Below are 26509 nucleotides of genomic sequence, written 5' to 3'. Positions count from 1 at the left end.
ACGCGCGGTTTTCGGCACCACCCGCTGCCGGGTTTTTTCGTCTCATTCGCATTAAAAAGAAAAGCGGGCCAAGAACGGCCTCCGCGGAAGGCGTCGGGAAGGCAAGGGCGCGTCCCGATGCAAATTGGGCGTCGTCAAGGCGCTGTCACTTGGCCACGTCCTCGGCAGGGTGCGGTCAGGGTCGTCGCGTGCGCGGGACGACGGTGGAAACAAACCTGCCAGCCTGCGACTATTTTTGTGGCTCGCACTGCCAATTTTGTGGTCCAGACCACAGAATAATATTCGGTTTTATTCTGTGGACTAGACCACAGGGTGGTGTTACACTTTGAGCGACTGCTTAATAAAGGGCCCCGCTCGTCGGCTTCCGTGGCGCAGGAATAGAATCTCCGGTTTTAAGGCGAACGGCTTGGGCTGGAGCCCCAGAATTTCTGAAAGTCTTCTTTCCAAAGTGAATTCTTACTGTAAGTTGTCGTCTTAAGCCAAATTCTACGCATTATTTTTGTAAATAAGAATGTTTTGTATCTTTTTTGTCGGCTTAGACGAATAAGGCTATGTTCAGACTAGCGACGTAACAGCCATATCGTAAGCTATGGACGTAAGGAAACGGCGTGCCACGCAGTTCGGTTGGCTGAGATTTGAAATGACGTCATTATTTAAAGTTATTACGACAGTTGCGGCAACAGTCTGAACCCGGCCTAAGGCTACGCCGTGGTACCGTCCACAGAAACATAACATTACCCTGTGGTCTGGTCCACAGGATAATTCTGTAGATTATTCTGTTGTCTGGGCCACACAATACGCTCGGTCTTTTCGGCTGGGTAAAGTGCATTGTAGCGCCAACATTACAGAGTAAAGTGAATCATCAGCCGTTAATTCAAACCCGACTTAAAGAAACGGCCTTGATTCTGTATGCTCGCTCAGGGCTTTGTTTTTGCACTTAAACGACGAGAAAGCTTAGGAGAGAAAGGAGTGAGTAATGGAGAGAGAATGCGACTAAAGTAAACGCGGGTACTTGGTACGTGTGAAATTAAGAACACATACCATGGCCGAAATTCACTGCAACACGTGGTGTGGTCCTCCGATATGTTTTCTATGCCTCCCATTAAGGGTCACAGTGTCGGTTAAGAAATGTAAAAACACCGCTATTTCTATGTCACTGTTCTTGTCGAGTTAAGTGATTTAAGCAACGCTAGCAGCTGGGCATGGTTGGCTCCGCACCTATAAGACGACTACTGAGCTAAGTGCATGGCTGAGAAACCAGGACGAAACCTCCTCACGGCACTGTTATTGCAACGTCCACCTGTTGACCATCCTTCTGCGTCTTCATCTCTTTCTCCCTCATTTCTCACAAAATTTACTTTTTTTGTTAATTTGAGCACGACACCTAACAAATCTCTAGCCATGGCTCTTCGGGCTGATTTCAATTTTGCTTCAAGGTGTTTCGTGAGGCTACAAATTTCTGTCCCATACTGACTGTCCGTATGCTGTCTGCATATTTTTCTTTTTAGTGACGCGTACAAAGTATGCTTTGTTTATGAATTTGAAGGCACAAGAGCAGTCGATTGGAATGTCGCGAGCGCTCGGTAACTAATGAAAAATCCCGAGCCATCTCCACTAAAGTAAAACCTGGGGAGAGGTGAAGCACGCAGTGAATAACCGTATCCTTGACGCCTTGGCGTTTTTTCCAACGGAGATGAAACAGTTGGGGGGCAGAGGTATACAGCTTTGCTGTAAATGTCTCTTGCCTTTGAAGCACGAAGCTCTCTAGTGCGATGCGAACACGAGTGTCCGGTGTCTTTTTAGCCCGCGTTATGTTCGAGCGCGAGGCGTAAACGAGTTTCCCGGTGTTTTAGTACCGTGACTACATGAGACGACGATTAAGACGACGACGACTGGTGACGCCAACAGCCCCAGCCCCTAAGGGGTTTCGCCGACATTATTATAGTTGTTATTATAGTTATTCTTTGTCAATTAAGGCAGCTTTGCAAGTAATGGGAACCCACCCCAAGGTTATTTCCCCCTGATTTGCGTTTTTGTCGTGGATAAAACCTGCACGACACCCTGACCTGTGACGTCACGCCAAATCCCCGACTTAAGTCACGCAAAAGGCAACATGAGGATGAAAGAGTGTTTTTTTACACCGGAGAAGTGGCAACGTAAAAAAAATCATAGATGAGCGGCCGAAAGTAACGGAAAAGTTTTACGTGGATTGATGACTCTACTGACTATTTGACAGATGAAGTGCGAACTGTAACAAAATGCGAGGTTAATAAGGTGCCCAAGACAATCAGCAGAGGGAAAGTCGCAGGAGACGGCGGAGTAACCATGGATTAACAATATATTAACGTAGATATTGGACTAGAAGATCTAGCAACATCATTCTCACAATGCCTCACGACTCCGAAGGCATTGTAAGAAAGTAAGTAAAGCTGTAGACTGGGCTAGTTGGTAAATCATAGTGATCTATTTGATCACCATTTGATCATCATTTGATCATCATTTGATCAGCATTGTAAGAATGATGGCAACGTGACTTCAATCTACAACAAGGGTAATGATGTCCATGAGTTAAGAATTCCAGACCCATTAGCCGGCTCCCTGTTGTATGCGAATTGTATATTAAGGTAATAATTAACCGCACAAGGACCACCTTAGGTTTCTATTAACTGAGAGAACGGGTTGTAATTAGAAAAGGCTACCAGGAAGTAGAGAACGCTACTAAGATTAAGAAAAGGTTTAGGAAAGGGAGACTCTGAATGCGTTTCCAAACAAGCCTACGGATACAACAGAACAATGCGTAAGGAGCTAGAGCCAGGAAGGGCGCATTTGCAACGCATAAAAAAATTGACTGACCTGTCGGCGAGAATCCAGTGGGCCGAACTCGGAGGCAGTGTCTTTGCCATCGCCCTCCGGCACTCCCGAGGCTACAGTCAAGGCAAGCTGCCCCCACGTGATACGCAGCCACAACACCAGTGAATCGGCGCACTGCTCCGCAAGAACCAAACTCCTTCTCACTCGAGTTCACTCGGGTAACAAACGCGTGCGAGATGTGGAGCGGGTGCCTCGCCGGGCACGGTAACGCACCTAGTGAGCGGAGGTTATCGCTGAGGTCTTACTCTCTTCTGGGCCCTCGTGTTCGAGGCGCGCCGGTACACACGGAGAGCGAACCGCCAATGTCTCGCCGTGTCGCGTCCTATATAACTTGCCTTCCTCTCCTCCCCTCTCCGGCGATGTTAGGTTTCCGAGCTCGGGACCTTTCGTGAGGCGGCCCAGCCTTCTTTTTTCTTTCTATTTATTTATACTGCGCCCGGTGGCCCACCACAGGCCGACAGCATACATTGCGGTCGCAATCAGTAGCGTTCATGCGTGCAGCAGGGAAAGGGCGCGTATCTCTGCCGCGACAAGACGTCGTTACGCGCTGTATCGTGGATGGGCCGCGCTGTCGCTCACTCGAGAGAACGGAAAGGGAGTACGAACCGTTATCTTGAGTGCGGGATGAGCCAACGCCTTTGAGATAAGAGAAGGCGTTAGAGGGTGTTCAGCGGTGTTCGACGACAGTACAAAGAAATTTGGGGACGGAGGGAGGGGGGTATGACGGAGACCACGTGCGGCACCACTTTGGCAGCCATTGTGTGCAACGGGATGTTTGAACAAGCGAGTACCTCGATAAGCCCATCGCACAAATGGGGTTGCAGATGACGTCGAAGAGGAGAGAGTTGCCAGACATCGAGAGGCTCGCCTGGCGTGCACGAATGCACCAGAATGCACCGTCACCGCTTATGGACAGTAAGGGGACTGGCGGCCTTTCGCCACGCGTGTTTACTTCGCTGTGTACTTCGTAGTCATTCTGGTGGTGCTGCTTCGCCCTTTCAGCGTCTTAGGAGGCCACGTAACAGTACTCTCCCCTGTAAAGGCGAAGCGCGTCGCTCGTATACGACCTTCTTATCTACGAGTATGTGTGGCGCTTGCACTACACGCAAGCTTTCTCTCCTTGTTCACCCTTCGCAGCAACGTTATTGAATTGCAGCAGGCGACACTGTCTTCATCGTGCCGGCACTAAAATCTCGTGGGCCGGGCCCCGTTGTGACCTTACATAATCAAAAGCAGGCGGTTCGCGCTGTTTCTCTCGTGCTGTTGTGGTTGAGGTAGGAAGCATGTGCTTCTACGCCGGGAGAAAAAGAGAGAGAGAGAGGTAATTGTTTAATGAGACCGAAAAGGTCTGCCCTGCTTAATGCTGGGCTTGCTGCTTCAGATGGCTGGCGAACGTGTATTGAGTATTAAATGTTCAAATGAATAATACAAATACAAAAGGAAAAGCGAAAGAAAGGGTATCAGATAGACACACACATCTGAAAAAAAAAAAAAAGCGACAGAGGCAGTCACAAGCTGGGGTCGGGTCCACAGTCTCTAAGGAAACACACACAAGAGCTTTAAAACCGGGCACCGCACTGCCTTTGCTGTTCCAGGGGCCTGAAAAATCCTTCACGTAGGATGTGCAAGAAAGACGGTAGTTTGTCTTTGAGGCACCGAATATAATGGGTCCACGACGTTGACCTATCAAAGACAATGCCCAAGAATCGAGGGCATCGCACATATGGTACGGCGCAGCTTGCTATAGTTAGGGCATAACGAGACATGCCGCGTCTTGCAAATGCCATCGCAGCGCATTTTTCAGGCGCAAGAACGAGACCCCAATTTTTCAGGTATCGTGCCAATTTTCCGATCGCCAGTTGCAGCGTTGCTCGTATGCTTTATGCTTCGGCGGTTTCTCCCCGAGCACCAGACACACCAGATGTCGTCAGCATACAATGATATATTCACACCAGGAGGTAATACTTTTGGGAGACCAACCAGACAGATGTTAAAGAGAATGTGGCTAAGGACAACTGCTTGCGGAGCACCTGGTCTTATAGCGTGACCGGTAGTAACTTCGCTAGTAGTGGTCATATATACCGTCCTGTCTCGAAGATAGTCACTTAGCCACGTAAACATTTGCCTCCTGATACCTACAGCCGTCATTTCTAGGCAAATAGCATCATGGGCGACGCTGTCAAAGGCATCTTTGACGTCTAGACACAGTTATATTCTTTGACACCATCTGCTGGGTTATGTACCGTGATAACATAAGGATATATCTATCCTACTTCTCCGCTCATGAAGCCCGACACGTGTGGCATATACACTGCCCTGTTTTCAAGGTCCCAGACCAGGTGCTCCAAAACCATCTTCTCCGTAACCTTGCCAACGCAGCTCAAAAGTGTTATTGGTCGGTAGGAGTTCATGTCCGCTTGTGACTTTCCAGGTTTGAGAACAAGCCCGATCTTCTAGTGGCTACGAGGCGCCCTGAGCTCCAGGAAGAATTGTAGATTGAGAGTAAATGCTGCAGGCCGTTCTCACCAGTATGGGTTAAGGTGGAATAGGTAATCTTGTCGGAGCCTGGTGCTGACGACCGGTTCGCAGACGCTAAGGCATTAAGGAGATCCCGCATGGTGAAAGGACAGTCGAAAATCACAGCATTTGACGTAGAGAGTCCAGATGTCGCGAAAATATATACACTACAGTTGAGGTGGAAGGGAAAGTGATCTTTTTTCAGTGCGCTTCCGCCCAGATGTCGCGAAAATATATACACTACAGTTGAGGTGGAAGGGAAAGTGATCTTTTTTCAGTGCGCTTCCGCCACTTCAATCTCACTGCGTCCGCTACGTAGAACCACTGATGGAAATGGGTGCATCTGACGCGGCTCTGATTTCAAGCTTCTGACTACGCGCCAGGAACCCGCCGCGGTGGTTCAGTGGCTAAGGTACTGTGCTGCTGAGCACGAGGTCGCGGGTTCGATTCCCAGCTGCGGTGGCCACTTTTCTGATGGAGGCGAAAAGCAAAAACGCCCGTGTGTACGAGATTTCGGCGCACGTTAAAGATCCCCAGGTGGTTAAAATTAATCCGGAGCCCTCCACTACGGCGCGCCTCATCGCCTGCGTTGCGTCGGCGCGTTAAAACCTACAATCAACCTGACTGCGCGCCAGAAAGTTGTCCCACAACAAACATGTTCTGCTCCAAGCCTCTTTCCTTCATCTTTTATCTCGTCTTCGTACAACAGCACCAACGTATCTTTGCCTCATTGCAATTCCCGCGAATGTGTGCTACCAAGTTCACGTGATTGAGGCGGTGTATTTGTTATCTATTTGAACATTGTGCGAAAAAAAAATAGCGATTAGAATTCGAACCACGAAAACTTGTCAGAATAGAGTGTGCGCGTGATTCTTCTTAGATTTGATCGTCTTCATCCGAAAACGCAGCGCTTTAGGTGCGTAATCTCTAAGCGATTAACTGTACATATACTCTGCTCCTTTTTATTTTTATTTCACAGGCGTGAAACGAGTGAGATCGCAGTCATCGCGAAACAAAATCGCCCAGGGTTACGGAAAAAAACTTCCGCATTTTCTTGATTACACAAGAAAGCACCTCGCTCATTCTTATCCACGGGCACTGAAGTGGGACGGGTACTTCACCCCAAACCTTTGTCTGCCATTCGAAAAAAAAAAATTACACGGCAATTGCTGCGTAGGCATAGTGTGATCAACACAAGGGCAGATTCGAAATGATTCTTATTATAGGACTATCGGTGACCCCATTGTCCCAGCTAGCCTAAGTGCGTCACCAGTGACGTACGCACTAGACTAGCGGCCTGATCTGTCCCTCTCGTGTCTTTGTTGCTTTGGGTGCTTTGAGCATTATGGTATTCAATTTACTGCATGTAAACTCACGATGCCAGGCATCTTCCTGCTTGGATACGCCTACACTGAAATCATCCGAACTTCAGAGAGATCATGTCTCAGTCGTTCAGCGTGGTACCACATGGACATTAACACACACGTAATTCGTTCAAATGTGAAAGGAAACATACTGCCCACCTGGGTGACTGTATATCGCCTCTCAACGCGGGCGCGTTTTCTTTTTAAAATGCGATTCCTTTATCGGGTCATTTCCCACTCCATCGTCTTCCAGCGCCCGCCAAATCGCGGCGTCTGTCACATGATCACGTCACCGCGATTGCACATGGTTTCGCAATCTTCGGTGATTCCTGGCTGAGCAAGACTTCCGCGCACACCTGGGCGCGTATACGGCGGCGTAAAACTGTGGACCCTGCCCAGCCTCCTTGTGATAAAATATTGCTGGGCTCGCATTTGTGTTGCGCGGACGCAGCATATCTGGTGGAACCTGTACTTGTGTGGTGCAGCACTCGGCGCTCCTGGACCCAGATGTCCCGAACTTTCTTTTTTCTAATACTCCTTCTTAAGCACTCTTTACTCCCCCGCTGTCTATTCGCCACTCCCACTTTGCGGCTTAGTCTACGGGGCCTGCCTGAGGTGAACAACATTACCGCCTTCAGGGACTGTTGCTCTTCTCAACGACTCGGCCTCAGTCTCTTTCTCAGTGCCTTCAGAGCTCTCTCTCTAAAACGTAAAGAAAAGAAGGGAGGTTACCAGGGGACTTAAAACTGAAAGATTACCGCAAGTATTCGGTGCATGTGACGCTCACGTGTTGCTTTTCTGTATTGTGGCATCACTCTATGCTTGAACAAGCAGTAAAAGTTCACGATAAAAATGGTGGCCCACGGAACGTAACTATAGATATTTTGCTTAGCCTATAGTTTGTTGTTTTGCGGATAAATGCGAAATAGTTTGCTCAAAAATAACGTGTATACTTTTTGATCGACCCATTGAGAAGCGTACATCACATCAATGGATTCTGGCGCTTGGCTAGCACGTGTTCTTTTACAAATTTCATGCACTCTTAGGCAAAAAGAACTAAAATAGGGACTAAAATACAGCTGTTAGTCTTCGCGGGCAACAGTTCATCTTCAAGGGGAATATCTGTAGCAGAGTGTGTGCCGTGTGCACAAATGCGGACCAACTGTTGGTCCCCGTCGATCTAAACACAAGTCATTGCAGTCAGTGGGTCCTTTACATGGTGCCACGGGAGAAAATATCGATGTTAATTATAAGAAAATCGCCTATAGGGTTAATAGAGCGGCGGGTAATGGCAAGGAGCGGCGAAGCGCGATGGCCAGACGCATCTCGGTGAGGTTATGTTATGCTGTGTAGCATACGATTCGGGCGAGGTAATAACGGCCAATGAAAGATTTCAAGACCGTCAACAATAACACAAATATTAGCGACAATAGCAAACGTTGATCCCCAAGCGTAATGAATATGTATATGTTTAAGACGAGAAAAACGCATTACATGCTGATGACAACAACTGCAAAATAAAAATGCTCGGTACACTTAAGCGTCTTGAAGTTATCTTTTGCACTCAGTACATAATTGCCTTGTGCACCAAAGCTATGTAAATTCTGCATCTACTGTAAAACCCGGCTTCATTTCCCAGTCCCGATCGTCTAGCGACGCTAATCTAGTCTCGATCGTCTAGCGAAGATTTCAGGCTAAGCAACACCGAATTCGATGTCGCCGATGCAGGAAAATATGGTCTGTTTCCCTATTCTGACACTCACAAAGACGACCGCTTCACAAACGATACCTAGAGCACTTACCATATGTATCGAACAGCAAGAATACACTTAGTTTGCGCTAATTTGTGCGGAAACAAATGAGTCGTCCGATCACCCAGCCATCTATCTCAACTAGGTGACGAGTTGATTGCTCTTTACGATAAAAAACTATGATTCTGAGGCTGTACTTAGAATCGAACTGAGCAATAGTTCCTAAAGTTGGCAAAGCGCTAAGCGCAAAGCGCGCTCACGGTCGCTTGCACGGATAGAAATTCCGGCACCAGTTGCAATGAATCCATCACCTGGCACAGCACTACACGCTGCGCACTTGAATATTATCTACCGCAGCATCCGTCCGGCGGCGTTGTGTAGTGGTAGCGCGTCGGTTTCCTTGTGTAGACCCCCCCTTTTTTTTTCTGCGACTCTTAGCAGTTCGGCCTTGCGGAGTATCGGAACAGACCGACCGGGTGGTGGACTAACGGTTCGTCCCCTCACATTTAGTCCCCAAAGAAAGTAATGATTGTCGCAAAGGCCGTTAGTCCCCCAAAAGGACGAACTTCTGGTCCTTTTTGCCTAAGAGTGTGGATTGAGTAATTACGACACTTGACTGTCAGAGTTCGTACAACTTTTTAAGCTGACGAGGGTGCTGCTTTGGGCCTGTTGGTATGACATGACGGAATCTTGAAGCGCTAGGACACGGACAAGCGAGTGGGACAACATACGGCGCTTTTTAAGCTGAGGATGCCTTCAGACATGACACAATACAAGTTTTTCTTTTATAATATAAGGGCTTGACCAGGCTAAACTTATCGCATTTTAAAGGACTAATGCTGTACACGTACAGCACGTAAGCCTGTTTTGTGTTTCAGCAACAATGCGACGCTATACAATGATTCCCCCTACATGCACTACCAACATTTTCTCTGCTTCCACGGTAGTCAGGAGAATATCGACAGGCAAGGAATCTGGCAGCCTGGCGGCCTATTTGAGTGGCGCTGTTTCGGTGTTGTGCAAAGCAATTGAGACAGAATAAAGCGGGTGTGTGTGGTCTGTGCTATCCAATTTCCCGATGAACCGCCATGTCGTCCAGCATGAGGGGGAGAGGAAAGCGCTTTCCGGACACACCAAGTCCCCTATCCGCTGCCACTCAAGCGTCGAAAAGGAGCCAAATAGCGCAGGAAATGCCATACGAGGAAGAAAAATCGAGCGGGTAAGAGAATGATACCGGAACCTCCTCAATGCCAGTCATTACTCTCGCGAATCATAGTTGTTTCACCGAAGAAAATCGCGGGTCGCTCTCGCCGAATCTCCATGGCTGGCTCTCAGGGCGGTTTCGTAACAGTGGTGTACCCGCCTAGATGCGTGGCCCATATAGCGCATCCTGCGCACGGTACCGAGTAAGCTTACCGCGTACACGCCATACACATGCACGCGTGTCGCCATTTGAGCGAGGTTACTATAAATATACGGCACACACTTGTATATACACGCACACGCACGAGGTCGAAGAGGAAGCGCGTTCCATTCGCATCCGTAGCTGTCATCTTTCAACACCACCGGCGCCGACAGAAGGCCGAGGTGTATGCCACCCCCCCCCCCCCCCCCCCCTTTTTTTTTTCCTACGATACCATTGGCTCTCCAGTGAGCGGGAGAACGAAGTATTTCAAAATTCGCTCTTATTAGAGCAGATATTCGATGAAGTTGGAACACGGTGCCCACAAGTCTTCTTCATCTCCACGCTGTGTCCCTTCCAGGTGTTACCGCGGTGCATGCTGGCCTTGCTTCGCAGCGGTTCCCAGTATTTCCGCCCGCGCCGTATACACGCACTGGGCTTCCGCTCTGTAATGTGGTATATATGCACTTAGCACTGGTGTATGCGTGTGCGCGTACACATATCGGAGCCCGTGAGTTTCCCGGGAGTAGATTATCTCAAGAATGTCGGTCTCGTCGTGCCCATTGGCACGTGGAATACCAGCCGCTTTTGACGTTGACGCACGACGAGACAACGCGGTCGGCCCGACGATGTCCCGCCGTAAGGACTGCGTAATTAGCGATAAGCGGGGCAGCCGACGGTTGTGAATGGGATTCATTCCCATTGAGGGCGCCGCCAGATAACGGGAAACGGTGAAGCGGGGAAGGTATGCGGCTGGGTGGCTGGAGGAGCGATTTTTTTGGGTCGAAAGTAGCGGACAGAGCCTGTGGCATCAAAAAGGTGCGATATGGGGAAAGCGGCTTGGCTGCTATTCCAATAAAAAACTCTCGAAAAACAGTATGTTCGGCGGGTCCATCACAACCATAATAAATCGGCCGACTTGCAGTTGCTCTAATCCTGCGCTAGTTTAATCTATCCTGCGGCATATGACAGCACCGAAATCACGCGTTATTGTTTATCCTAATTTTTAATGACAAAGGTAAGCTGTGGTTGACACGGAGAGCTTCTCTATTGCACCCCATCATACGCTTACTGTGCGGCTGATCTTTTACTAGCGGATAAGCACCTCTCTTCTCTCTTCAGCCCACCTCCCACGCTGTTCCTCTCCTGTCTCGGTCCTCCTGTGATAAACACAGTGAAGGTTCGCTTAATTAAATTCAATGTTCCCGCGTTCGCACTGCTGTCGCTCTTCCTGCTGAGACGTTTTGTTAACGTTGCGTCTGCCGCTCCAGCCACGAGTCCAAGGCATGTGTGCCAAACCTTTTGGTATTGTGTGGTTAAGATATTGCTTTGGACGCATTTTTTTTTCTGCTGCCCATAGAAAAAATTGCGGCCATGTCTATTAGGGGCGAATCCACTGAGGGGCTAGGGCTGTCGGCGTCTCATGTCGTCGTAGTATCATGTAGTCACGGTGCTAAAACACCGGGACACTTGTTTCACAACGCCTCGCGCTAGAACGCTTCGTGCTTTAAAGACACGATACTTACAGCAAATCTGTATACATCTACCCCCAACGGTGTCATCTCCGTGGGGCAAAAATGCCAAGGTGCCAAGAATACACTTATACACTACATGCTTCGCCCCTCCCCAGGTTTCACGTTACGGTCTCATTTCCGTGGGCAAAAATGCCAAGGCGCCAAGATACACTGACACTCCATACTTCGCCCCTCCCCAGTTTTCACGTTAGTGAAGATGGCCCGGAATATTTTTTTTTCATTAAAAGAACGCTGCGTATACCAGTTATGTATTCATGTTTTGCTTGAAATATTCCTGTTTTCTTTTCGCTGAACAAGGGGACAAGTACGAAGTAAGCTTCCAGATTATATCGGCAATGTTTTTTACCCATACAGACGTCTCGTTCAATAATTCTAACTTTTGGCCGGGTGGCTGAGTCGAGGGACAGACAGACAGATCAAAATTTTCGCGTTGATGAAGAATGACTATCAGCTTTAAAAAGCACTGCGAATATCAGCTGTGAATCGATGTTTTACCTCAAATGTGCCTATAATGTTTTTTTTTGCACAACAATGTTGAAAAGCAGGCATTATTGTACCAGATTCGGGTGGCTGAATCTAGGGACCAGCGATCAGACAGACAGACAGACAGACAGACAGACAGACAGACAGACAGACAGACAGACAGACAGACAGGCAGACAGACAGCCAGACAGACAGACAGACAGACGGACGGACGGACGGACGGACGGACGGACGGACAGACAGACAGATTAAAAAATCGTAAAATACAAAGTCTTAAAAGAAAAATGGTGATCGTTCGGCTACGTTGTTGGGGGAGGGGGCTGTGAAGAATTTAAGGGTAATACGCGGTATGGAAACAATCGAAAAGGTTTATAGTAAGGTGTATAATAAAAAGAAGAAAATATTGGAGTCGCAGTGGCCGCATCCAACGGAGTGTTAAGGGCAAAGCCGTTCGATCTGATGAGCAAAGACGTGATTGGTGCACTTTGGTCACATAATAGGGCAGTACTACCTTAGTAAGTAGGCAGCGAAGATTAAAGTCCAAGAAAGGAGGACAAGAGGCCAACTCAAGGAGAGAAAGAATGCAGGACAACAATGAGGAGGACTGAAGATAAAAATAAACTCGAGGCGAAGTTTGTTGCTGCTGCAACAATTCGGGGAGAACTTTTCAAAAAGCAGAGGCACCATATTAGCAGAGTCTTTCAAAGCATTGAAGTACTCTGATATTAGCAATGGTGTAACGATTCATAGAGATTAACGTACGGCGCCTGCGGCTAGAGCATAGAGGCCTCAATTCAAAGAACCTGTTGAATATGCCCGGTTCCATTAAGTAGACAGTTGAGAGCATCGTTGAGATTAGTTGTGGGATGCGGCCTGCTGCAGTGACGCAGTGGCTAAGAGGCCTTCTGGAACGACTGAGGTCAAGAATCTGATTCTTTCTAACGGTGGATGCTATTCCGATGATTATCAAATGCGAAATCGTGTGTGATACGACGCTTGGTGTATTTTAAAAAAACTCCACGAGGGCTGATTAGGGCTCATATCGGAAGCCGTTCTCCGCGTGAACTTCACAGGACAGATACCCGGTGTAGCTGCGACACGCCCAATAGAATTCTCATCTTCAGCACGTTAAGCCAGAGAATCGGGAGAGCTACAGGACAAGTACTCACCAGTAAAAAGAAATAGAATGCACGTCAGCATAGAGAGTCGCCATGACGCGGAAGTCACTACCTGGTCTCCGACGTCTCCTTTTACACGGCAGACCGAAGGGCCCGCTTGCTTATCCCGCCACGGTGGCACGGCGTGTCAGAAAACAGCGCAACGGCGGATTGAACCTGCACGCGTTCTGGCGGATGCTATTAATACCTGCCGCGTCTTCCTGATATTGGCCCGTATCGCATACACGCTTGTATTGGAGTACACGCCTGGATTCGAGGACGCAATACGGAGGTGGACAACGATATACAGACGGCATGGTGTGTCTTACGACTCGACAGTGTTCGGACACGTGTCATACAGCGTCGGATTGGACAACCGCTCACGAACATCTGGTGACGCGGTGTTCATGCGTTATTGCGTGAAACCTACGTAATAGAATAACTGTGCCAACCAACCACGAGGCGAGCTACGCGTGGTTAAGCATAACGTTCGGGAGAAAGCAGGTTTCCACGAGTGGGGAGGTAGAGGGGGGAGAAGGGGCGCTAAACCCCTTTTCTGGATCGTAATGAAGTGCGACGTTACGCCAGATTCGGTGGCCGCCGCATTAGTAGGCATAGGGAAGCGTGCATGCATACGCAGTTGTTCGCTGCCGGTCGGCATATGTTATCACAGTTAGGGCCAATCACGAGGACGCGCCGGGGATATTGAGCAACGTAGCTTAGAGGAAACTGGTTCGTCGTTGCGGTCACGGTCGCGCTTCTGACGGCGCGGGGACTGTACAGTACGGCAGAGTCGAGATCACGCAGACATCGGCTGCGAGCAGTGCGGAAGTTGCACAAGCCAGAAGAACTGCGTTACGGATAATCGCGCAAAGGCATAAGAACAGTGACTTCCGGCGCAGTCGACTGCACCCATCGGACGCGATTATGCCATCTGTGCCTCACGCGCGGCACTCGGCTTATGGGCGAACTGCATGCTTGGGCGTATACGCGGGGAACTCGACAGGTGTTCCGGCATCGTTAAATTCTCCAGCGAGCAAATCGTGTGGAAACGAATGCAGAAGTGCCCGGGGCCGTCCAGCGAAATGAGGGCTTGGCAAGGAATGGGCTTGTGCGTGCCTTGTCTGGTAATTGAGGTTGTGGGCGTATGCACCCAATTAACACCTTTTGATGGATAGATATGTGTGTGGCTCAAAAGTACGAGGTACTAAACCATTACTGAAGAGGCAGAACTAACTACATGGTCTGCTGCTCCTGCATAGGACGACCTACTCTTGCGGTTTTCAATTAAGCCCGCCAACAACAACAACAACAACAACAAAAAACAATTACAGTGTTGAATAAAAGTGACCCGTAGTGTCCAATAGGCCTTGAAATGCTTCGTCATGGTACATGCCACGTCATTAAAATAATAACTCTACACGATAAGCAAAGAAATTGTTTGCAGGCCTCCGTCATCCATCACCAAACTTTCAAGCGACGTTCGCGCTGTGACGACGTTGCCAACTGTGTTTCTAGACCCCTAACAACAACATCCCCCCCCACAAGCGATTTTCTCCGCCCAAGATGAAACGACAGAGCCACGGGCAGTAAGCTGAGCGCAGGACACTCACATTGCGGACGTAGTTCTTTTCCTCGGCTGGGATTATGGCAGCCACTCTTGATATCCGCTATGTGGTGAGGGCAGCTTAGCTTATACACCTCACAGGAATATCCCTAGCTGCACCAACGGAGGAGCACGTTGCGTCGGAAGAGTAGCCCTCTGGGAGATACAGCCCCACCGCCGTTGCGAACTTGACGACGCCGGGTCGGCCGGGGAGTCGGGCACAGAGTTCCCTCCCCCTCGCAACGTGGTGCGTCTCCGGCACGCGCGAAGAGGAAAGATTGCTGGGAAAGGATTCGCTTCACAGCGCACGAACTAAGCAGCCGAATTCGGGCACATTTGCTCGCTCTGTCCTTGTTCCACAAGCGAAGGTTTACTTGACGAGTCAAGTTCTCTGTCACGGCGACAATTGCACCGACCTTGAGAAGTGGTCGCCGGAGCGACCGCCACACGCACGCGCACACACAGTCGTTTCTAGACAGCGTCGGACGCTGCAGGCGGCGAGGCCCGTCGGCTGAGGACCACAGCTAAAGGGCTTGTGACCCTGCGGGGCGCGCTCCACCCCGCATCCCGGATGCTCGTTTAAGCATCCGCCAGAGGGATGAGGAGAGCACCCGCTCCTGTTTCCTTGCTCTTGGCGCCCATTTGCCTGTACGACGCACCGCACGCGGCTGTAGCGCCGTAGCTCTTAGGTATACGCACCTGAAACAAAGCGTGCAGTCACGATCAAGTTGAAGGTGATCGCGGGAGCATCGAATGGTGGGTCTTTGAAGCTACATATAGTTCGATCAATGAGCTAACCGTAAGACAGAAAGTTCGAGAATTCAGGGCAGAACCGATATTCAGCTCTAACCAAGGAAGCAGTTTATACGACACAGGAAGCAAGCTACAATCTTACACGCATTATCACGGAGTGTGTAGTAGAAGTCGGAGGTACAATCGCTAGACAGGACACTGGTAAACTTTCCCAGGAGACGGCAAAGTATGGAAACGGCAAAGTGTGACAATATCCACCCCAGCAGACAGAATAGAACTTGCGTAGCTTTCGAAGTTAATCAACAAGCGGGCAGCTGACATACGGAAGCAAAATATGGAGAGGATTGAGGATGCAGTATAGAACGGAGGCAGCCTGAGAGCAGTGAAGAGGCGTCTAGGCATGGGGAAAAATCAGGTGTATGCGCTTAAAGACAAGCAAGGCAATGTCATCACAAATAGAGATAAAATAGTTATAGTAGCCCAGGAGTACCTTAAGAGGAAGTAGTTCAGAGGAGATAGACATCCCACCAGTAACGACAGGAGAAGTAAAGAAGGCCTTGAAAGAAATGCAAGGGGGCAAAGCACCGGGTGAGGATCAGATAACAGCAGACCTCTTGAAGGATGACGGGCAAAATGTACTAGAAAAACTGGCAAACCTGTATACGCAATGCCTAATGATGGCGAGTGTACCAGAATCTTGAAGAACGCCATCATCATCTTAATGCAGATAGTAAACAGCAGAAAAATTACGCCCATCTTCCCGCGAGGGAACCCTGATGTGATGCGACGCATCGGGGGGTTCAATTGGTCGTAACGTTGCCTTGAGCGTTTGCGCTGACGCTGGTATTGGATTGTGTCAGCCCACTCGCTGAAGGGACCGTCGCTTCCATCACGTCTTTATCGGAAGAATCAAGTCAAGCACGGAGTTGTCAAGCAAAGTCACGCGGCGTCGAACGAGAGCGAGCGCTGACTGAACCGCCGCAACGCCCTACCCGCTTTATATTCACAGCGCCTGAAGGAGAGGAGACAGGGGAGGTGAGTCGCGCATGCGCGCACTTGCGCGCCGGAGCAGACGCTAGCGGAGCGAAGCGCGCGCACGCAGCTGTTGTTTATGATAATGAAACGGAGTGAGAGTGTTGCGCACAGCTGTCGGAGAGAAGAGCGGAGGAGAGGCGCGCATGCGCAGGTGGCGTGCGGACGCCGCCGACGCCGACGCAGGAGGGACATGCCTCAGAGCAAGACATGCGTCGCATCTAATAAAACGGAGTGGAGCATCTTTTGAAGGATGAGACAGCGGAACTTAGCCATTCTGATGTGCTAGCTCGGGGCTACACCACCGCGCGACACAAGCGCAGACACCGAAACAATTAGGCATGTGAGCTTAGTGATACCCATTTATACCGATTTAAACTAGTTTGTTTAGTATCTTTGAGAATGGCGAGAAAGCTGAGGAAACTTTTATAATCGCTATTTATCAGAACCAGTTGCTCTTTCGCCTTTTGTAATACCTCTTAAAACACAACCGAATCGATAATCACCAAGCAGTGCGCAAAAGGTAGCGCTTCTCTAGTGGCCAGATGTCTGTATGTTGTCTCTGCATTTTGTTTTTCCGCCCTGCAAACCAATCCTTAACGTATTTTTCCGTACGACCACTTAATTCCGTCGGGTCCGGGTTAACCGGGAGGTGCTGTCGAACAATTTAATCCAGCCGTGCGAAGGAAGCGCGCAATGGACGCGAAGTTACACCAAAACCGGCCCAAAACAACTGTCGCTATAGCAGACGACAAAGCCGTACCGCCGATGCGCCCGCCGGTGTGAGCAGCGTGGGGAACGCTGGGTAACCATTCGCCGCGCCATCCACACTCTGCTCCGTGGGTGAAAACAGCCCTCTCCCTCCCCAGCCGCGCTGGGAGTTTCTTGTCCTGCACGCCACGAAGGTACCGTTGGCTGGTAGAGGTAGAAAGCTTTGCTTTATAAAGCCACAAAAGCAACGCAGACAACGGAAGGCGGATCTCCTGTGGCGAGAAAATCATGCAGTGCAGCTCCATGCTGGCGATAACTACAGCTTTAACAATTCTTGCAGCCGCAAAGAAAATAGTGAAAGCGTTTATTGGAAGTGTTGCATCGTCACTCCCTCCTAGCGTATGCCTCGGCTTCTTCTGTAGAATTTTTCAAACGGTGAAGCGTAGAACGGGTGCTTCGGCGGGCTGACGACGCCGCGTCTCCGCGGCCGCCTCGGTCTCCATGGGCCGTCACGTGACCTGGTCTCGCCAACACGCGCGGAGAGTGATGCGAAGGGACTTGCCTTTCTAGTCATGCCGTTACTCTGCAGAGCTCGCGCTCACCTTCTGTTCCGCCCAGCCGTGCTCTTTCCGTGGCTGGCGTTTTCTGGTGTACTATAAACACACCAAGCTACGTGTATATAACGTATAATGGCATAAGTCAGTAAAAAAAAATGGAGGGCGATTTGTTGAGATTCGGTGGAAGTGACTAAGCACAGATCTATTTTTGGTGTGCCGCTGAGACATTTTGCTTAGCTCTTAAATAAATAATGACGGCAGAAATGACGAGTTGCAAAGGATCTCTGAGCACATTCTTACGAGATGAGAGCGCGAAAACGTTTTTTTTGGTTAGGGGGGTCGACAAGTCTTTTGCCGACGTTAGTCTACAACCTTGACATCGAAATCACCGCATATACTAGTTACAGAATGCCTATTGATACTTCTGCGAAACTGCTGCCACAAAAACTGGAGGCCAACTAAGACGTATACGGTCGAGAGTTCTTGGTGCGCGCGCAATGGAATGCGCCGCACCTAATGGGATTTGACCTTTTCCAAAAAGGCCAGTAGAGGCCTGATTTCAGAAGTCAAATTGTTGGTCATTCCGACCCCGGTTTCCGTCAACGCCGTTGTCCCATATTACTAATCACAGGGCGCTCCGATGAGCTAGCTAGCAGGCGTGCTTGGCATGGACATTGCGCCTTGCTTTTCAACTTTATTCGAGAAGGTCGCTTTTTAGGCGCGCTGTTGGAAGAATGTAATCCGTTACCATTGGCTGTTACTAAAGCGAAGCTTCAGTGCTCTCACTGATAGCGTCTGTAATGCGAAAATGCCCTGCAGGAAAGTCAAATTTCTCCGACGATGATGAAGAATGGTCGTGGGTAAAGTGAAGGAAAAAAAAAACGCTTCCCATGGCCGGAATCGAACCTGGGTCCCTCGCGTTATGAAGCCGGCGTCTATCCGACTACTCAATTTCGGTGAAAACTCTGACTACCACCGCCACGAGAAAGCTCCGCGTTCTATCATCATCGTCGTTCGACGGAGGGGTGCATTTACTGGGTCGACCGATGACTTGGCGCTTTGGCAGCGGCCACCTCATGCCAACCAGAATCTATTTCAACTTGGGCCTGCCGTCCACACCGCATCCGTCATCAACGACGACTCCGACAGCCGGGCGCGCACGGAAATATGGTTCACTTCCTTGGAAAGACCTCCACATGTATGTCTAATGAACTACAATACCACCCATTAAACAACGTAACTCAACCCGCCTATCAGACCTGTTCACTTACAAGTCCGTTTGCTTATGTATAAAGAGTTTCGGCTAAGTGTCGGCGCAAGGAACGACGACATGCATAATAAATCGGTTGGACGGAAAGGAACTGATTAAGAGTTTTATTTTCCACTGCCGGAAGTCGTCCCATCTGCAGATACGCGAATGTAAAGGACCGCAACGCTTATGTCGAGATCAAATATCGGCCAGACGCCTGGGCACTTAACGTTCTTCCTCTGACACCGCCTGCATGGTCTATTTTACAGCTTGATAAACAACCTGATAATCTGCAAGCCAACTCGCGCGTAAAGTTTGATGGTAAGGAGGAAACCAGTCTGTTCTACGGCAAAGATGCCCATGGCTAGAATTCTGCAGATCTGAGGCAACCATAGAGGTTCGTACTAATAATTCACTAGAGGGAAATCTGGCGCGGCAATCGCGGGCCGTCGTGGGCGCCGCCATTGCAGCTAGCGACGTTCCTCTCCTACTTGGCTTGGTTAGCGTCATGGCTTCTTTTTTGTCTCGAGGTCAAAATTAACAAAAAAAAGGGTAAAATTTTTTTAAGCTTCTAAATAATCACTAGCAAGTAAATTTCTTGGAGCTTCATTTTTATAATAACAAAACAATTTTGAATAATCTTTCAGAGTAGTATTGTCGCTTTTTTGCAGCCGGAGGCCACTTTTCAGCCTGTTCATGAGCTATGTATGCCAAGGTCAAGTGGAACGTGCGTGCCCGGTGCTTGAAGGAACACTCGCTGAACTTCGGCTCCCCTAGACAGTGGCGCCAGATTTCCCTCTGGCATATATTAGTATGAAACTCTAGGCCGGCAACATAGCGATGCAGACAAGAATCGCACGCGAGCGTAGCGCTACCTTGCGGAGCTCTCTCAAGTCCCCGGGATCATGAAACTGTGCGCCACACCTTCAGCGTAAGGAGAAAATCATAAAAACAAAATTAAAAATCTGTCCTAGGGGCTTCAAATTCTAGTGCCATATATTACCCTTGAAAAGATGTCTTCCCTGCAATGCATTTGTGTTCAGAGGTGAAGCTTGGACTTCGTAAGATGGCTTTTCCACATTGAGTGTTGCACAGTGAAGCCCGCCCATCTTCGGAGGGAGTATCATTACAGAAAGTAGCTCTAACTCTTGTTTCAGTTAAACTATCCCTAAACGAATTAAGTGTCCAACTTAAATTGAGGACGACTCATCGAGCAATTGAAAGGAAGATTATAGGTGTAACGATAAGGGACAGGAAGAGAGTGGAGTAGGTCAGGGAACAAACGCGTGTTAAGGACATATTAGTAGAAATCAAGAAGAAATGGGTGTGGTAATGGCATGTAATGCGAAGGCAAGATAATCGTTGGTCATTAAGAGTAACAGAGCGGATCCCTAGGGAATGGAAGAGTGGCAGGGGGCGGCACAAAGTTGCATAGGCAGGTGAGATCAAGAAGTTTGTAAGGATAAATTGGTCGCAGTTAGCCCAGAACCGGAATAATTGGAGATCCATGGGAGAGTCCTTTGCCCTGCAGTGGGCGTAGATAGGCCGATGATGATGATGATGGTGGTGGTGAAACGAATTATATGACAATCGGCTCGTAAGACGACTCTGTAACATTGCGCCGAGTTTTATTTACCTCTCTAAATTACATAGTTCACAGTTAAGTCGTAAATACCGTGGAATTCTCGTCTGCTGTCAATGCGGAGGCTCCAACGAGAGGGAAACGGACAGTACCCCGTTTGTCCACTGGAATGAAACTGCTCTTCGTCAAAGTATCATTCAGGCAATTAACCAGGAAGTATATATATGCTCAATCGCAAATGACAAAACAAACCTCTTTTGTTCCCTTCCTCGCAGTGTGGAAGGCGACTGAATTAATTTTTTTTTTTTTGCTTTAAGGCGAGATCGCTAGGTGACCCATTGTACGAAAAGCCGGAACTGTCGTTGGTTGCAGAAAGCGGCCGCCGCTAGTTCGAAATGAAAAATTCGTTTGAGTTCGCATGCGATTTGAACCGTGGTCTCCAAGGAGGGATCCCAGTGCGTTACCATGGCAGTGCTTCAGCACGATTGCAGCGACTGAACAACAGCGTAGTGCGTGCCGCGTGACAGGTGAACGTCACGGCGCGTGAGTAGAACAAGTGCATGCCAGTTACGGGGAGCTCTGATTCTGATGACGGCGTGGCGTGAAGTGTCGCCAGCTTGCCTGTCGAAGTCATTAGTGCCAAAAGACCCAAAACTCATAAAATTGACGCAAACACGATGTAGCAGCATAGGATTCTTTAATAAATACCGCCAGAGGGAGCCATAATGTTCTCCCTTTCAAAGCACGTAAGCAAACTTAAGTGCCCCGGGGAAATTTCTTCTTTGGCTAACCATGCTTTATGAATATGTGAACACATTATGGGCCTTGAAGCCGGATGAGATGGGACTACAAAACAAATTCAGGCCGGAGTCAAGTGAAGTGTAGGCATGACGGAAAATAAAAGAACGCGAAAGACAGGGGCGACAGAGGGTAACGCCGTAGCGGCGTCTCTCGTGCTCGTCTTTCGCGCTGTTTTATTTTCCGTCATGCTTCACCAATTGTCCCGAGCTTCCGTGTTAGTTTACGGCTATTTGTATGTGTCATGCATGAACCTGATGCCAATTGGATACAAGTAATGATTCACAACGATAAATAAAACATAATACGAACAATAAAATACGAAAAAAATATATGGAACGAAAATCGAGGATAAGATTTACATAACTGATAAATGTACGAGAACATAGGCGCGGCAACCTTAAGCTCTTCGCTTGGCCTAAGTTGCGACGCCCTGCAGCAGCGAAAGTTTCACAGGCAGCTGGTGTTTGCATATAACGTGCAGTTATTAAACGTCAGGGCGAATACAAAACAAGAACACCGGAGAAAGACTGAGAGTAAATAGAAATGCAAAGCGCAGCAGGAACAAAAAAAAAAGAAAATCAAAAGTGCAACAAAATGAAACCTTGCTCAGCACTTCATATCAGCTTTCCTGAACAGAAGTGAAGTTAAGCAGGTCATACAAAGTAGGTCATCTAGTCGCTCACTAAAGATTGCTGGAACATGCCAAGATCGTATGGCTCTCCCGTAGTGCGTTCGATCACTACGAGAATTCCCCACGAACATGACGTTCACACAATAGAGAGTTATAGCAGAGCGGAATACCGGTCCTGGTACGGTACCCGGTACACCTGCGAATGCGCACAACCTGTTTTCCAACCTCTGCGCACGCGCCGTAGCGCCGGTCGCCTACTCGGTACCGTACCGGGACCGGTTCTCCGCTGTGCTATAACTCTCTAATTATGTATTTGGGTTCCAGCCCATCGTGACTTATATGTAACATTCGACTTAGTTCCCCGGCACAGTTCCGCGACGTATTCCAAAACACAAGCGGGCTTCACGTGTGTGTGTGTGTGTGTTTTTTTGTTTTTTGTTCTTTAACGATGCATTCGCTCGGTCCTCGACAGCCCCATTTATTGCCGCTCTTTGGTATTTCCCGGAAGGGGGCCCGTAAGGCAGATAGGATTATTACTTACTCCATAGATCGAGTCTTGGAGAAGAGGCGATGGATGACCTCCTTCGGAACCATTGTGACCATCAAGCCGCACAGGGTTGGCGGAAGTAATATTCCTCTTTCGCGCCGAATCAGCCCGAACCGGAAGTGGTCAAATCCGTCTTTCACGCGCTGTTTACGTCACACTCCGCACACTCCGCGCACTTGTTGCAATGGTGTCCCGCCAACTCGAAACCACGAATGGAGGAGGTCGTCCCCAAAATCTCTGCACAGAGCAGGGCCTCCCGAAACAGGACCAAGCACGCTTCCAATCAAGTAGCTACTGTCTGGAAGTTGAAGCCTGGGGGATGACAGCAACACGAGCTGGTTACCTCTTTTTTCTCGCAGAAGTCAGTCAAGCCGGCCGCTATATGCAGATTCGATGGAGTTCCAAGATCGAATCTAGGGTGAATGTTCGTTTCACCCAATTCTTGAAAGCATTACGTCCACGAGCGATTGGTGAAATTCAGCAACACGGACACTGGTGTGGGCTGTACATTAAAAACGTTTCCTTCTTTCCAGGTGGACCGGTGAACTGTTCGAAACCAAATCAGCGGGGCCAGGGAGCCATGTCTTCTTCCGACGCTGTTCACAATGCCGACCTCTTCCGCAACGCAATCTCGAGCCGGAAACTGCCTTCGAAGTGGCCTTAAAAAGGACAGCGACGGCCAAAGGAAATAGCGGCACTGAGAATAAGACGACGCCTTCTGGGCGCTGGCTGGTTGACGGAGGCTGCGTTCCAGATCAACGTCGGGGAGCACAATAAACGAGCCGCGATTGCCGCTGTAAATTGGAGACGCGGCGTTTTCCCTCGCCTGGCACCAGCAGCCGATAGCGTTCGCACGGATCTCGTCGCCAGGACGTCGCCTGGCGGGGTGTAGTATGCCGACGACCGGCTGATGTGCGCGGTGCCCGACGTCGCCCACGGCCGCAGCTGCCGTCGGCCGAACGCGGCTCCAATAGGCGGCAGGCCCCGATCTCGGTCTCGCGGCGCGATCGGGGAATGCGTCGGGCGTAGAGAGGAGCCTCCTGGGATATCTCCGGTTTCTTTCCCAGAGCCCAGACACAACCTGCGGCTCTCTCGGCTCGCTGGCTCTTTCTTCTTTGCATGCCCACTTCTTGCTTTTGTCCTTTCTTGCTTAAGGGGGTTTTCCGGTCTCCTGTGTGCGCGCGATTCTCGTGTGCCATGCTCTCAGATGTCGTCTCATCTGCGCTAGTCTGGTCACGTGTCCCTGCTCGCTTGCACTTTTCCTCTTGCTCTTTTCCGATACGTTCTCTTCTTTTTCTGCCGGTTTCTCCAGTTACTTTCTCTTTATTCCTTTTCTCTGTATCTGGAAAAACGTTTCCTCCGCGGCCGCGCAGAAGAAGCGGAGAGGTGCCCCCAGATTTCGACGCCCAGTCGGCGCGCTCCGCTTTATCCAGGCCCGACGCCCCTCATCCTCCACATCTCGTCGCCGCTGGATACGGTTGAGCGACCCGCGCATATAATCAAGGCTGTACCAGCTTGTCTTCGCTTCGTTTTTGCGCCCTTTTACTTACCGGGTTTTGTCCAAGCATTGGCTTCTGCGAAACCGAGTCGACGCACGTGTGACACGGTGTGGGTATAGGCGGGCAAGGTATACGTGTGTCGCATGCATGGCACGCTCTTTTCGGCCAACTGACGAGGCTTCCTGCAGCCTCGCTGACGAGGCGATAAAACACCCCCTGAAGGTGACCGTAACGCGCAATATCAGCATAGCTTCCTCGTCTTCGCCGCAGCTTTCCTTGCGGAAAACAGGTGCAAGCAAAATGGGAGCATTGACACCAGAGCTCCGACGATACGCAACGCGCCTGCTCTGTGAAGTACAGGGCGCGCTTCTGCTGTCGACGTTATCGCACGTTTTACTTTCCCTGCGAAGCTTTCGCTGCAGACTTTCTCTGTCTGTCTGTCTATCTGTCTGTCTGTCTGTCTGTCTGTCTGTCTGTCTGTCTGTCTGTCTGTCTGTCCGTCCGTCCGTCCGTCCGTCTGCCTGTGTTTACTTCTTTCTTTCATTCTTTCCTTCTTTAGAGGTCCACCAGACGGTCTCAGCTCCTCCAAGAACCTCCAAATATATACACGGCAAACACTGAGCAGGAATCACGAGTATAACGGTTGCATGACGCCTTCAAGTGCTCGCACTATTAATTCTTGAGAAAACATATAGTTTACCGACACAATGAAAACCCTTCCCCGTAACGTCAACTATAGCGTGTTCACCATCCCCTGCAAATTGAAACTTCGTACTACCTCCAGTTCGTCCTCCACAGCGTACCAACAGTTTACGCGACCCGTGAAACAAGCGCAAAACTCTTTTGAATTTGTATCAGTTTGTCACTATTCGTCTGTTTCCATTATTTCTTCCCAAAATCCTTAGTTCGGTCGCGCACTGGAAACCTTGTTTTTCTTCAAACATCCTACCATTATTTTCTAACTGTATGTCGTTCAAGGCGGTGGCTTCTGACGAAGCATTATTAAAACTGTCACTTACCAAACAGGTGCGACGCTGTGGATAAAGAATTTCGCTAAGCTCGGACACAGGTGTTAGTTTCCCAGCCACGACGCCTGTACTGATGAAGATGCAATAGAAAGAAATGCGACGAAAGAAAATCTCAAGGAAAAACAGCAGACCCCCAAAACAGGTAGATTAAATCAGTCGATAACCCTTGACGTTCCAAAGCTTAGGATCGCATGTGCGTTGGACTTCAAATTTTAATTTATCTGTATACCCGCTCCCCTCATACCAAAAAATTTCATTCGAAGCTCTATTTGGCTGTTCTCCAGGTTTTCAGGGGGCTGCTGCTACTACATTTGTGCAGGGCTGCGGTCGCTAGCTTTTATCTTACACCAGATAAAGCTGGCCTGCGTAAGCAAGCAGCAGGGGGTGGGGGGGGGGGGGTGAAGGGGGCGCCTGGGGAAGTTAGAATAGATAACGCTGGCCTCCTCGTACTACGCCCGAGGGGCCGGCTGGGGTAGAGACCATGGCATCAGTTCCGGAGTATCATGTTTCCTGCGTTTAAATCTTGTGACGTGTCGTCAGGAAAATTGATAAGTTTCTCCTTTCTCGACGCACTCGCGAGTGCTCACATTTTTGAAAAATCAACTACGCTAAATCAACTACAATAGGAAGAACCAACTACAATATAAACACTGTAAAAAATCGAACGCGCAAGCTCAACCGAGGTATGCCACGGTTAAAGCTTTGTTTACGCTGATTCCCACGAATTCGTGGTGTCAGCCTTTTTTAAAGACGATAGTCTTTCTTGGGCTGTAACTCGATTCAGCCACCCGGCCAAAGTAAAATTGAAATTGCGCAATAGTCTTATATACTCACAGGCAAATGTAAACGTCTAAGCCCGGTTTATGTGTTTATACTTGTCAACTTTGTTGAACAAGAACGATACATTACGCAAATATAAGACAGGAAATTAGTACACAAGGGATATTTACAGTGTTCCTTTATTAAAAAATTAATAGATGCTTGGTTTTTCGATAGCAAATGATATTCTACATCTACTGCAGAAAACCTCCGCCTCCTGGCGGCATATGAAAAATCACGCGGCAACATCAACGAAAGGCTCTACTAGCTAGGTTCCACGTTCTGCTTGGAACGCACGTGGAGCACGGCCACGCGGTTCTATGAACCTTTTAGTCGGCCACCTCCATTCACGCGCGTCTCCGCCGTACTGCAGCGCTGGCATCGAGGAACCGGGCCTGTAGCAGTGGAACGCGATAAATTCAAATCGCCTTGCGCAAACCTTTAGAGTGTTTGCCTCGAAATGAGCGCGACGGTACAGGAACAGCATGAGAGGTGAGCGGGAAAGCAAAGGGGGGCATTTCCTTGGCAAATGTCTACAAAGACTATCGTCTTTTGATGACATTTGCAACGAAAGGAGCAGATACGCGGCCTTTTTTTTTTCTTCGTTTGGTGGA

At 49.3% G+C, this 26509-nt stretch overlaps 1 protein-coding gene across 7 annotated transcripts in view; it reads right to left on the bottom strand.

The window, feature by feature from the left end:
• The window catches only part of Fray (oxidative stress responsive kinase frayed), a 132628-nt gene that overhangs the window by 56708 nt on the left and 49411 nt on the right, over window positions 1-26509 (bottom strand). Inside the window, exon 1 of one of the 7 annotated variants that reach the window (XM_077698693.1) lies at window positions 22544-23053. The exons of 4 other annotated variants lie outside the window; for them this stretch is intronic. In XM_077698693.1, the coding sequence (XP_077554819.1) occupies window positions 22544-22605 (62 nt within the window). In that variant the 5' untranslated portion in view covers window positions 22606-23053. Of the gene's footprint in view, window positions 1-2853; window positions 3208-13092; window positions 13152-22543; window positions 23054-26509 lie in introns of those variants that run through there. 2 more of the 7 variants (XM_077698696.1, XM_077698695.1) reach the window with 2 other exon arrangements.

The sequence above is a fragment of the Haemaphysalis longicornis genome, unplaced genomic scaffold (genome assembly GCF_048455015.1).
Source record: "Haemaphysalis longicornis isolate Haplotype H1 unplaced genomic scaffold, Haemaphysalis longicornis Haplotype H1 scaffold_2, whole genome shotgun sequence".
In the NCBI taxonomy this organism is placed as follows: Eukaryota; Metazoa; Arthropoda; class Arachnida; order Ixodida; family Ixodidae; genus Haemaphysalis; species Haemaphysalis longicornis.
This window is presented reverse-complemented; position numbering and strand designations above follow the sequence as displayed.